General features: G+C 37.1%; 1 protein-coding gene across 5 annotated transcripts in view; it reads left to right on the forward strand.

Moving 5' to 3' along the window:
* The first annotated feature begins 5,061 nt into the window (after positions 1-5,061).
* Positions 5,062-13,500, forward strand: part of LOC133462430 (sorting nexin-14-like) — a 29,855-nt gene continuing 21,416 nt past the window's right edge. For 2 of the 5 annotated variants that reach the window (XM_061743675.1, XM_061743678.1), the window contains exons 1-17: positions 5,062-5,196; positions 5,300-5,472; positions 6,314-6,434; positions 6,609-6,682; positions 6,972-7,050; positions 7,139-7,182; positions 7,266-7,353; positions 7,433-7,517; positions 7,595-7,751; positions 7,975-8,050; positions 8,293-8,337; positions 8,447-8,527; positions 8,771-8,885; positions 9,156-9,311; positions 10,680-10,804; positions 12,408-12,466; positions 12,950-12,976. In XM_061743675.1, coding sequence (XP_061599659.1) covers positions 5,336-5,472; positions 6,314-6,434; positions 6,609-6,682; positions 6,972-7,050; positions 7,139-7,182; positions 7,266-7,353; positions 7,433-7,517; positions 7,595-7,751; positions 7,975-8,050; positions 8,293-8,337; positions 8,447-8,527; positions 8,771-8,885; positions 9,156-9,311; positions 10,680-10,804; positions 12,408-12,466; positions 12,950-12,976 — 1,469 coding nt within the window. In that variant the 5' untranslated portion in view covers positions 5,062-5,196; positions 5,300-5,335. The remainder of the gene's footprint in view (positions 5,197-5,299; positions 5,473-6,313; positions 6,435-6,608; positions 6,683-6,971; positions 7,051-7,138; positions 7,183-7,265; positions 7,354-7,432; positions 7,518-7,594; positions 7,752-7,974; positions 8,051-8,292; positions 8,338-8,446; positions 8,528-8,770; positions 8,886-9,155; positions 9,312-10,679; positions 10,805-12,407; positions 12,467-12,949; positions 12,977-13,500) is intronic. The other 3 variants (XM_061743676.1, XM_061743679.1, XM_061743677.1) reach the window with 2 other exon arrangements.

Genomic DNA, 13,500 nt, shown 5'->3' on the forward strand with positions numbered 1-13,500 from the left:
TCTGTGTCTTACTCTTTGGTTAAAAATGAAAAAGTGCAAACTTTCTGGGGCTGGCGAGTGTCGGAGGAGCAAGTGGACTACCGGTACAAATTCCTGTTTGACAAAGAAAGGTTGATGTTCCAAGGATACACAAAAGTGCACAAATTAAACATAACTACATGATTCAGTAGAAATTTGAAGGGCTTTAATTTATGATGAAGATAGAGATTCCCTTCAATGTTTATAGTGTGAACCGAGATTTATTTCTTTAGTCTGAAGTTTGAGAAAGTCTGCTTTCAGGAGGATAAAAAATCCCTAATCGTTGGGTTGAGAGAACATGCTGGTAAGGATGCAAATATCCAGAGTCTTAAGTTAAACTGACATTGTTATCCACCCGTTTACCTCAGAGGTGTCATTTTTCTCATGGGTTGTGGCACAATTTGTATTTTTTTTCCCCCCTTTTCTTAGATCACTGAAATTTGTTTAAGGTTGGATCCTCAACACTTATCTCACGATGGAATTATGCAGTAAAGCTTCCAGGTCGCGTGATCTTGTAAACTCCAAACAAACGCTCAACAGCAAGGGACAAATATAATATGAGGATTGAAGTGTCAGAGAGAAAAAGCTATTCATATGTGGTAAATAACTGCCTTGTCACTTGTACCATTAGAATTCAATAGGTTTAGCATCAGTGACTTGTGGATTGGAATGTATGAATACAAATGAACAAACATTTCCATGAAAATGTAAAGATCAAATCAAAAAATCACTTCAATCAAGTGGATTAAATTGCTTTAGAAAATAACTTCCGATGAAAATGCAAATACGAGCTTTAAAAAAGCACTTAAATAAAATCTAAACAGGTGTCTCTTGTAGAAGTACCACTTATCTTATGCATGGGAATAACTGACATAAGGCTGATTTATGGTTCCGCGTTACACCAACGCAGGACCTACGGCGTAGGGTACGTATCCAACGCCGTACCCTACGGCGTAAGCTTTGCGTCGATTTAACGCAGAACCATAATTCAGGCTTTACATTCTGTGGACGTGGCAGTTCCTCCACTGACCACTGGAGGCTGGTCCAAAAGAGCCGGTCAGTCTCCACTGACTCCCATGTCAAAACTTTGCAGCAGAAATAAACATATTAGCGCAAATGCATAGCCTGGTTGAAAAAAAAACAAAACAATATTGTATCAATGCAGTTTGCATCCATGACACATGAGCACCACCTCAGATGGATTAAAATAAAGCAATACATTTATTTATAGTATGGGGTGTAGACCTTTGATTGGCACTTGTCTAGTACAGTGGGAGAGCTCCACTGTTTGGGGGCAAAGATGCAGTAGTCATTTCTGATTTTTCCACTGAAAAGACATTTGAAACAGGATATTCCACCCACAGCTCTGCAGCTCCTCTGGCATACATCCCTCTGTCTGACCTTTTACAACATGGCACCGTGCAATAAGGAGGGAAATGAGGCCATTCTTTAATCGCCAAGTCTGGACTTGTGTACTCTCAGGTAGCTCACACTTTGCAAGTACAATTTAGGAAAGTGTGCTTTGGAGGACACCAGAACACATGTCAGTCTTTCCTCAGAATCAGAATCAGAAAGGGGGTTTATTGCCAAGTTTGTTAACACACACAAGGAATTTGTTGTGGTGATTGGTGCAATACAATAAAAATACAAATATAAAAACAAACAAATATATAGAGATAAAATAAGAGATAGAATACAATAAAATGTAAACAGAAATAAACAGAAATGTAGGCTACAATATGAGGTTTTAAAGTGCCAGATATGAGTTTTTACAAAAAGTGACGTAGGATGACAGATGACAGATAAAATGTATGAACAGAAATGTACAGTATAAACAGAAATGTACAATATGGGGTTGAAATATGTGTAATTTGATGGCATCACAGCTTGATTAGCAGGCAAACACGGACTGGGAAATGTCTGCAGTTAAATTAAGAATAAAACAGGTCCTTTTAAAAGAGGCTTTATCATGATATTTTTATCTTTACTACAAATATGAAGTCACTGCAACTATATTGTCACATGAAAAAAATATCAAAACTATATTGCTTTAAAGAACAAAATCAATTTATATATAATATAGAGTATACCTTTATATATATATATTTTTTTTTTATTAATATCTTTTTATTTCACAATAATTTTCACAATTCACATTTTCACATGCATGATTTCTATTATACCCACATTCCTACCCTCCCCATAATTACCCTAGGGAAAAAAAAAAACATACATTAAGGGAGAACAAAATTAAATAAAAATTAAAAAAAAATAAATAAATAAATAAAAAAATATATAATGGCAGCAACAGCGATATATATATATATATATATATATATATATATATATATATATATATATATATATATATATATATATATATATTTATATATATATATATATATATATATATATATATATACATACATACATACATACATACATACATACATACAAACAAACTTTATATATTTTTGAATCGTTCATCCTCTACTATTACTTACGCTTGTTGGTGCAAAATGTATTGTGGGGCACATTATCATCCTAATTCTCTATAAGAGGTCTCTACTGGATGCAAGGATGCATCTTCAATGAAATGGGCAGATCAAGATCACGTCGGGGGATTTAGACCGGATTTGATTAGACGCAGACTTGAAAATGGGAAAGTACAGACAAGTAGGTGTGCCGAGAAGCAGCCGGAGGCTGCGAAACCTATGGGTGTCGCCACAGACAGTCTGCCCAGTAAAATTACCGAAATGAAATGAATACAAGTCTATGGTCCTGATAGTAAACTGTCGAATATCCAATTTCAAACTAACTCCATCGTAGTTTCCTATCATACATGTCACCGCGAAGGTTTTTTGGCTCCTCCTAAGGATGACATTTTTCTTCATGGCTTTTTCTGGATTACGCATGGGTCATTTTTACGGGAGACAGAGTCTATTATGTCCGTTGTTCGCCTCCTCACCTTTGAGCTTTTTATTTTTCTGCATCCCAGTGAAGTAACTATTACGGCGGAAAAAAAGCAGTTAAAGGAAATTTGATAAATAAATAATAAATAAATAGACGGTGACGTCATACACCCCACCCAGTGGACGTCGTGGCTGTTTTTTTTTATTGAAAATTTGCAATATACAAACAATGTGCAACAAGCAGACATTTCAATTCACAACCTGTGCAACATCAGCAGCACAGAGCACAGTCATGCATTATCAACAAGAACATTTGAAAAGAAAATTAATAAAGAAAATTAAATAAAGAAAAAAATAAAATAAATAAATACATAAAAGAAACAAAACCTTGGTGTGACAGACTTTATAATATTTCGCATAAAGTGAAAATTAAATTTGTGACAGCTTAATGGTTGAAAATCTCAGAATAGATATCCATCATTGATATCTTATTTGTGATTAATTTAAGAGACTTGAAATAATAATTAACTTCAATCAAAAACAATTTAAATAATGGAGAAGAGTTTTGGGATTTACATTTATGGATGTGAAATTTTCCTAATAAAATATAAAGATTGACAATGGTGCATACCTTTTTTTCTTTGAATTCAAAATAAGTGATAATGTTCTTCCCTTCAATGTTGATCTTATGTGTTGTTTTACATAATATATAGCTCTCAAGTTCTTTCCAAAATATGCTGCCATAAAGAGCAACCATAAAACAGGTGAGTTACAGTTTCAGGTTCAGTTTTGCAGAAGGTGCATTTGTTATCGATGTCAAGGAATTTTGAGATATATGTGTTAGATATGTTATGTATTATTTTTAAATGTAGTTCTCTGGTTTTGTTTGTAACACAGAATTTGAAAGGAACAAGCCACGCCTTGTGCCAATTAATATAAACGAAAATAGCATTCCAAAAAAATTTCCCTCGGGGTGTTATTTTCCTCGCATTGTAAAAACATTATCTGATATGTTTATTACACTTTTTACACAAAATATCAATACCATTGATATAAAGAGTGTTAGTTGTATGCAGTACTCCAGTTGTAAAAAGAAATCAGGGGGGGTGGTGGATTTTATCATATGGGGACAGATAATTTGTGCTGATTACAAATAATATAATATATTACAAATAATAGCACTGACCAAAACACCTGCAGAAATACTGCAGAAATGACAAAGCAGCAGTTAAATGCAGCCTTCTGTAAGCTTTAAATATCCACTGGGCTTACATCAAATACATCAAAACACAACAATAAAAAACAGTTTTCTGAACTTATCAATATGACTCTGTCCTTCACAGGATAAGTAAAATGGATCACTGCAAAAACTCAAAATCTTAACAATATTTGTCTTATTTATAGTTAAAATGTCTCATTTTAGTAAAAAAAATCTCATTACACTTAAAACAAGACTCATCACTGGAAAAAACAAAATTTTCACCTGTTTCAAGTAGATTTTAACTTGAAATAAGTAGAAAAATCTGCCAGTGGAACAAGATTTTTTTGATTGTAATAAGAAGATAAATCTTGTCCTGCTGGCAGATTTTCCTAATTATTTCAAGTGAAAATTTACTTGAAACAGGTGAAAATTGTCAAATAAGTTATTTTTCTGGTGTTATTTTTCTGGTGATGACTCTAAATGTTGAAATAGCAGTAAAACCACATGCATTGATGAAATGACATAAGGGATGGAAAGGGAGGATGATTTTGACCGTTTTTTATTCCAGGGGGGATGCCATCCCCTCAACTCGAGTACTGGTTGTATGTTGCACATTCAGTTTTTTTTATAGCTTTTCATTAATTCTACTATTCCGCTGGAAATGGAGTTTATTACTAAGTTAAATTCTCTAAATTTGATAGGGAATGCTTTTTGTGAGAGAAAATCTTCATAACTAAGTAGTTGACCATTAAGCTTGATTTATGGTTCTGCGTTAAATCGACGCAGGTCCTACGCCGTAGGGTACGGCGTAGAGTTACGCGGCGACGCCGTAGGCTCTGCGTTGGTTTAACGCGGAACCATAAATCAGCCTTTAGGGCGCCGTGGCTGGTGAATATTCAAGTTCAGCGGAGGTGACGTCACTCGTGTTGACAGCGAGCGAGCCCAACATGACGGCGAGACCACAGCAGCCATTAACACAACACCGACCTCCACGGCACTCTAGGACCGTTTCATGAGAAAACCGTGTCGATAACTGTGTCATTACCACCAGTCTCTTCAACATCTGTAAGCAGCCTGAGCATGAGCACATAGTGAGACCGAATGTGCGATGACAGAGGTCCGTGGTGCTGATACACAGCTGTTTGAATAGTGTCTGCATGTTTTCCAGGGACACCGGGGTGCGAGCTGGTGCTGCCAGTCCGTGATGGGCTGCATCAGGGTTTATCTGCACAATATGAGACGCAGGATGAAGCTGGACCGGGCCAGAGAGCTGGGCCGACAATATCCAGTCTTCTGCTTTCTGCTGCTGCTTTTACTTCTGTCTACTGTGCTTTTAAACAGGTATGCACACCAGTATTACTTTTCTGTTCATTAGAATAGGCAACATCCCTGACATCAGCATGCTCCTCCATCCCTCAGTCATTGGGAGCGACATGTCCCCCCCAATTTCTGAAAAACATGAATTGTCCCCCCCAATAAAAATACCCTAAATTATTCAAAATTGAACAAATGTATTTTCAGACTTAAAGGTTGAATATTCAATTCAATTCAGTTTATTTGGGAAGGGACAGTGTACATTCATATACATTTAGAATTAAAATGCAAATGCACCCAATTTTAGCTACAGAGCTAGTTTCCATTGGCAGTCCCCCGGCTAAAAATATAAAAGAGAGACAAGAATATGTAGAATATTTATTAAAAATATATTTCTAAAAAAATAATACATCCACGGTGCGTTTTGAGGTGTAAAGAATTTTTTATTTTTAGAACTGTTTACCACCATAACTGTGTTAAAACATGATCAGTTAGTTTAAACAACTTGTTTAGGGCTCCATATTTCCTCCATATATCAATTGATCGTGCATAAAGTAGTCCCATAGGATAAAAGGAAGATGGTGAGAAGAGTAGACACTACATGCCCAAAACCCTTAAAATTATGATTTACGAATATAACAGTTAAGTAAGCAGTGACACACACTGTTGGTGGTTTAGGACAAATCAACAACAAAGGTAAGCACAATAAATGATTCCCTGTGCAGTATTTTTTGGCGAGCCTTTACCAATTTATGGCATGGTATGAGTTGCATATTGGCAAAAAATAAAAAATTAAAATCACGTTGGTGTCCCCCCCAATCCTGACATCGGATCTGCACCCCTGAGCATATGTCACTTCTTTCCACAGATATATTCACATTATGATGGTGTTTTGGTCCTTTCTGGCTGGAGTTGCCACTTTCTACTGCTCATTGGGGCCCGGGTCTCTACTTCCCAACATCTTCGTTTCCATTAAACCAAAAACCAAGGTAGGTCAAAGACATATGAAATGATCAGAAAGCAGGTGAGCAGATTAGAATAACAGGCTCCAGGCGCAGTACCCTTGATTTTAGTTGATTTAGTTGCTGCTGACACATAGAAGGACCAAGCTGCAGCAGCTGCGGTGTGTGATGCTTTTAATCTGGCTTAACTTTTTCTTGCAGTCGTTCCAGCAGGAGCTGTTTCCGTTGGGTCACAGTTGTGCCGTTTGTGGAAAAACTAAATGCAAAAGGCACAGGTAAGTGCTGCCGTGCATTTTCAGCCTGGGTTATTCATATCAGCAGCTGATATATCGGTGTGCATGATGGATGCTTTCTGTAAATAGTATATATTCTCCTTTATATGGATTCTGGATTAAATCAAATTGGCATCTTTGTTTAACTTTGCTTACCTATTATATTTGATCTGTTGGTGATCTTATTGTTGGTCATGTGTCAGGTCAAGAAAGATGTCATACTGCCCCCTGGTGGTCAGACCGCGCTCTAGCGCTTCTCCATAGATCATAATGTGTTTTCCCTGTTTGACAGACCGACTTTGTTGCTGGAAAACTATCAGCCATGGCTTCACCTGGAAGTTCCTTCTAAGGTGGATGCTTCTCTGTCAGAGGTAATACTTAAAAATCCAAAACAAAACTAACAAAACCGAACGAGATAAAAATTATTAAGTTTTCCCTATCTTCTTTATTTTTCTTCAGATTTTGGAACTTGTTCTGGAGAATTTTGTATATCCTTGGTATAGGTATGCCTCTTTTGCATTTTTTTTTGTCTTTTATCACTCATACTGTGGTATAATATGTGGTTTGAGCAGCGTTTCTTTTCCAGAGACATCACTGATGACGAGGCCTTTGTAGATGAGCTGAGGGTGACTTTGCGCTTCTTTGCGGCTGTTTTGGTCCGCAGAATCCAGAAGGTGATTTGTGCACTTCCTGACAATTAAATCTTATAATAATCATTAAATGGATATTAATTACAATGTTTTTCCTTCTCAGGTGGATGTGGCGTCACTCATCACACAAAAGCTCCTTAAGGTTTCAATGAAACACATTGAAATAATTAGTAAAGCGAGGCAGAAAGGTATTCCTGATGTCATCACATTGTGCCATTTTAGCTATATTCAGCTTGATAAGGCTGTTCTTTCCCTTTTATTTCAGTAAAGAATACAGAGTGTCTTCAGCAAGCTGCCCTGGATGAATATGGACCTGATCTCCACATGGCCCTTCGTAGCCGCAGAGATGAGCTTCTCTACCTCAGGAAGCTAACTGAGATGCTTTTCCCTTACATCCTGCCACCCAAGGCTACAGATTGCAGGTAACTCACTTCTGAAGCAACAGAAGCCATGCACTGTTGTTGTCTCTTACCAAAGTGAGCTACAATATAAGTGTACAGCAAACCTGTGCGCTATCGACTCCTCAAGGAGAGATTCTGTGGTTGCGGACACTAGGCAAAAGGAGATAAGGGTCAATCTTTACTCTTTTATTCTCTCATTTCCCGCTGCCTTCTATCTTCACTCCCTCCTTCACTCCCACCCCAGATCTCTTACTCTCCTGATAAGAGAAGTCTTGGCTGGTTCTGTCTTCCTTCCTTCAATGGACTACTTGGCTGATCCTGTGAGTGTAGACAACATTACGGGCACAAATGTAAAGGTGTTGTCACTACAAGTCTCCTGCTGATGCAGCTCGTCTGTCCCAGAGTAGATTTGACTTGTAGTCTGTCAGTTTGGGTGAATTTGCTATAAAAATGCAAATGGGAGACAAAAATGTGTCCTTTTCAAAACATTAAAAGTATTCATATTTACAATGTTTGGTGCAGGTTTGATGAATTTACTACCTGTTTTTGTTTTCCATTTCAGGACACAGTGAATCATTTAATTTTGATATTCATTGACAATTCCTTTGTAAGTATGTCCTGCCAGATTTGGAGCTCCATTTGAATCCTCTGTATTTAATTTAATGCTTTAGATTGTCTCTAAATGTTTTTTTTTCTTTCTGTTTATCTCCCATCAGCCTGAAGAAGCCACAGAGCCCATGTCAACATTGGTGCCATTTCTGCAAAAATACTCTGATATTCGCAACAAAAAGCCTACAGTAAGTGTTTCCTTTGACTGAAGAGATCAAAAGTATATGTAATAGTATAAAATAATTCTTACCGTTGACACCCCAAAAGAAACATCCATCCAGTAACCCCATCCACTTTGGGTTTGATAATCAGACACCCTCCCAATATTGTGCAGCTGAGGTTCTCGGCATCACTAGACGTAGAATGAAGTATGAAGGATGGGCATTGTGTTTGCCAGCTGTTTAAATTTGTGTTTTTTTATTTTGCATCAGGTTCTGAAGCTGGATTTAAAGGAAATCAGAGAACAGCAGGATCTTCTGTTTCGTTTTATGAACTTCCTGAAGCAAGAAGGAGCCGTCCACGTGCTCCAGTTCTGTCTTACAGTCGGTAAGTATTTTTCAGTCAGATTTGGACCAAAGACAACATGTGCTCCCCCCTCAGTGACTTTGGTATTATATTACCCGATTTTTACAGTTCAAGTTCACCAGAAGTTCAATATTTGGCTTCTTCAAATGACTCAGTCTGGATAACAGCAGTTAAAACTACATTATCCCCCTTTTTTTCCCCCATCTTAACAACTCGTCTACAGTTATGGTTTCATGAAAAAACTCCCTCACTGGAAAAATCTGATGTCACTAACTCTCTTAAACTCCTCAGAGGAATTCAACGACAGGATTTTGTGCCCAGAGCTGTCCGACTCAGAAAAGGTGCTGCTTCACGAGGAGGTGAAGAAGATCTACGAGACTTACTGCTTGGATGAGAGCATCGACAAGATCCGCTTCGATCCCTTTATAGTGGAAGAAATAAGAAACAGTATGTGACAGACAGTGGCTTATATTGGATCCTTTTTTCCCTCAACTGCTGTGACTCGCCTTACATAAAAATATTATCAGAGCAATTACAAAGGTTTGGCCACCATAGTTCAAAATTGCTGTTACTGCAACTGCTAAGTGAATGTCTTAGGCTAAAGGAATTAACCTCAATATGAAACATTCATAAAATATATTGCGAAACATTGCTTTGTGCCCAATTTTTTATGTTTCATAATGAGCAAAAGAGGCAAAAGTTTAGTCGTTATACAGCTAAAGCAATACAGTTATACACTTTTTACAGTCAGCTACGAGTCTGTCATTTGTCTTGTAGTTTGAAGGATTTGACACTATTCTTCTGCAAAAAGCTTAAAATTATTTGACATTCATTGAGTTTTCATGTATCACTGCTTTTTTTTTTAGGTCTGTCCACAGAATCTGAATTGTTATTAACCTTCAACTTGCTCCTCTTGAGTGCTTTTGAATCTTTTTGGGGATGACTTTCCTGATTGAGATTTTCTAGAGTTACACCAGCTGATCATTGGTAACTAAAATTAGTAGATACTAGCTGATGCACATTCTTGAAAATATATTTATTTTATTTTTTGAATGCAGGAGTAGATGCACTAGCTTAGATGTTTAGACTACTGAAAGTTTAAATAAGCGTAAAACTACACTGGAGACTGAGTTATGGAAGTATTTTCACTGTGAGTACAGAATAGTAAATACAGTAATTAGCAGACTTAATCCAAAACAGCATTACCCTGCTGAGCATGCTTGGTGTCGTGACGTTAAAGGTTTAGAAGCTGCACACCAATAAAGTGCACACAGCCTGCAGCCTCTGCTATCGTTAGTTGTTGATTAGGTTCGGCAGGTCAAACTCTACAAGAAGACATGGAATCAGAATCAGCAAAGAAAATTGGAATTGGTGCAACTCTAATCCCCCTGTATTAGTGCCAGCAGGTGCAACTCAAGATCAAACTATGATTAGTCCACCACCGTGCTGAAAAGTGGTAGAGGTATTCTCATAAAGGTGCACAGTCGTATTTTCTGATGCTGAATGCTGAAAGAACACAGGTTGTCATCTTACCATAATCGGATGGATGTGTTATAGAGGAATAGTTTACCAGAAAAATAATTGGATTCTGTAATTTATGTCATAGCATATTTTGTAATGACCGTAAACAAGCTCTCACTTTGACGAGGAGTACATATCCGGAGGTTTTGATTAAAGGTACATTTGTTTTGGTTTGTGTATGTAAATGTTTCACCATTTGGAGATCAAATCATTCTTCACAATAAGATCAATTGTGTGTCCAAAATTCCCTGCTATTTGGTATAAATAAAAGCTGTTTTTTTTCTGGTTTTGCAGTTGCTGAAGGGCCGTATGCAGAGGTGGTGAAGCTGCAGACCATGAGGTGCTTGTTTGAAGCCTACGAGCACGTCCTGTCACTCCTGGAGAATGTTTTCACACCCATGTTCTGTCACAGCGACGAGGCAAGTGCCCACACCTGGAAATAATCACCACAAATTATCACCACCTACTCAATTCACATGACTCATTTCAATGTATTAATGGCCTCATATTCATATTTATATCTCGGTGTCATGGGTGGGAATTTAAAACAATGTTGGGGGGAATTTCTCAAGAGCAGATGCTAAGAAGAATTTCTAGTTTTACCTTCATTTGATATGTTTCCGTCCCATTTGCTTTAATTTAAAATCAAAACCTCGGTAGAGTGTTTTTCATACTCAGAATTATCAAATGCATTGTTAAGCACAGTAGCAAAACTACTGTTTTTGTGTTTTCACAATATTGAACGTGCAAGGGCTCCATACTTGATCGCTAATAATGCGGTCAAGTCCAAATACGGTTTTGCTAGAAGAAGATATTTTTGCTTAAAATAAGATTTTTTTTGACAAAATATATGGACTGTTTCCAGAGGGAGGGTGGTTGTGCTAATCTCTCTGAGCCTAAATTTGTTTTCAGTGTTGCTTTGGTTTAAAATCCACACTAATAAACATATTCTGGAGAACTTTGCTATGAAGATTTAAACATTTTTGAGGACATGCTACAGAATTGCAATTTCCATTCAGTAAAAAAAGAGCTTTTTTTAACGAATGATGTACGGGATGGAAATATTCCAGGCTCAGAGATTTCTCGAATGAAAAACACACACCCACACTCATGATACAGTGGCAGGAGAGGTGACATTTATTAACTCAGCTAAAGCCAGTAAATCCCAGATTACATTTTATTCTCACTGCACGCCAGATTTAAAATCATAAACGCAATTACTGAATGTTAGTCAGCAAAAACAGTTTGACGTCAGGCCTTTAAATAGATGCACAAGCTGATTTAAGCTGAGAGTAACCTTTAATCCATTTTGTTGTGTCGAAAATTAACATGGACACTTCAAATGCATTTTATTCAGTTATGTAAAAAGGATTGTCATCATGAAACGATGTAGATCCCTGGTCCTGACCTTCCTGTTACACTGTGATTCCTCTGCTTTGGTTTTTAAAAGCCCCCTCCAAACATGCTCCTTTAACAGCATTAGTACCTTCTTTTTTTTTTTTGGACTCTGCTAGAATTAATAAAATTGGGTTTGCTAAATGTCTAAATTCACGGCTTATTTGGAATCTGTTGACTCAGCTGCGTTATCCTCATCCGACCCCTCGGCTACCAACCGCCGTCAACCTTGTCATCAATACCAGATGCACAACTGGCCAATGAGCCCATGCTGGCACCATGCCAAGCTGCCAAGCCCTATTTCACGCCCCAGAAGCAGTTTCATTGAATAACAGTGAGCGGATCAAAGCTCAGCCTTTGTCTGCTGCAGGCCCCTGCCTTTCATGGATGGAGTGTCTGGAAAATAATAAAATTATATTATTTGATTTTCTTTCTGTCCATAAATAAACAGGGCGGCAACAATGTTTTGAAAATGCACCATATTCCCTCAGTTCAGGTCAAATAAGATTAGTTTTTTTGTGCATTTAACCATAGTGTATACCAGAGTGGTGCGCTTATATATCAGAATGTATTATAATATAACCTTTACTTATATACACATTTTTTTGTTTTTTTTTGGCGATGTAGTACTTTCGCCAGCTTCTGAGGGGAGCAGAGTCTCCCGCCAGGAATTCCAGGATGAGCAGGTAGGTTTTGCTTTGTGTCTTTGTGCATAAAAAAATAAATATACATATATATAAATAAAAGCTTAGTTTAATAATAACTAGTATAACTATTTTTTACAATATAGAAATATGAAACCATTCACAGCGATTTAATTCTGTGCTTTCTTCCAAATCCAGCTAATTTCTTTTCAGAATTTTCAGAATTAATTTAGACATTTTTAATACATTTTCAAGGGTTACTACTCTTTTCCGTTTCCATAGATTTTGCTGTTCAAATGGAGGATATAATACATTTTAGCAGCATCACTTGGCTTCTCCTTAAGTTTAGTCTGAACGGTCTAAAAAAGTCCCTTTATTAACAATATTAGATAAAACTGCTCTATATGATAAAATGGGAGTAGGAAGTAAACTCACATGAGCTTAACTTATGTTTTGCGTCATGGAGTGTGGTGCGTAGGAGGCCCCAGGGCCCTTCCCACTAACTCCTTGTGCATATTATTCCAGAAATAGCCTCAGTTTGGATGACATTCGGTGAGTATAAGGCATCAGTGTGCTGATCAAAACAGTGGCTGGCTTAGCAGTGCTGCACGCAAGGTACAACAGACATTTCATTCTTGCCCAAAGCAGGTGATGTACTGCCTTTTTAACAAATGTACTGTTACCTAGATCCACTCCAATGATTGTTCACATTTTGATTTGAACATTTTACCTAATAAATTAATAATTGAACTTGATTCTTTAAGAAATGCTTATAAATTCAAATAATAGAAGATTGAGACATTTGATCAAAATCATGCTAACCACAGCCAGAGTTATCGTTAATTACATGGTCAAAGTTAGTACCCAGTCCTTTAATCCTATGTTTTCTTTTCTTGTGTAAAAACATGATAAAGGTTATCTGATTGTAGAGGGTCTAAGTATTAGGCTTAGACAAAGAACAACCTAACTTAATTCTTTTTTGTCCATTCCCAGGAAGGTTGGCAGCGCTCTTGACTGCTTTCCACTTGTGAATAATCTTTCTAGCTATAAAACATATCACTCCAGATTATTTGGAA

The sequence above is a fragment of the Cololabis saira genome, chromosome 16, assembly GCF_033807715.1.
Source record: "Cololabis saira isolate AMF1-May2022 chromosome 16, fColSai1.1, whole genome shotgun sequence".
In the NCBI taxonomy this organism is placed as follows: Eukaryota; Metazoa; Chordata; class Actinopteri; order Beloniformes; family Belonidae; genus Cololabis; species Cololabis saira.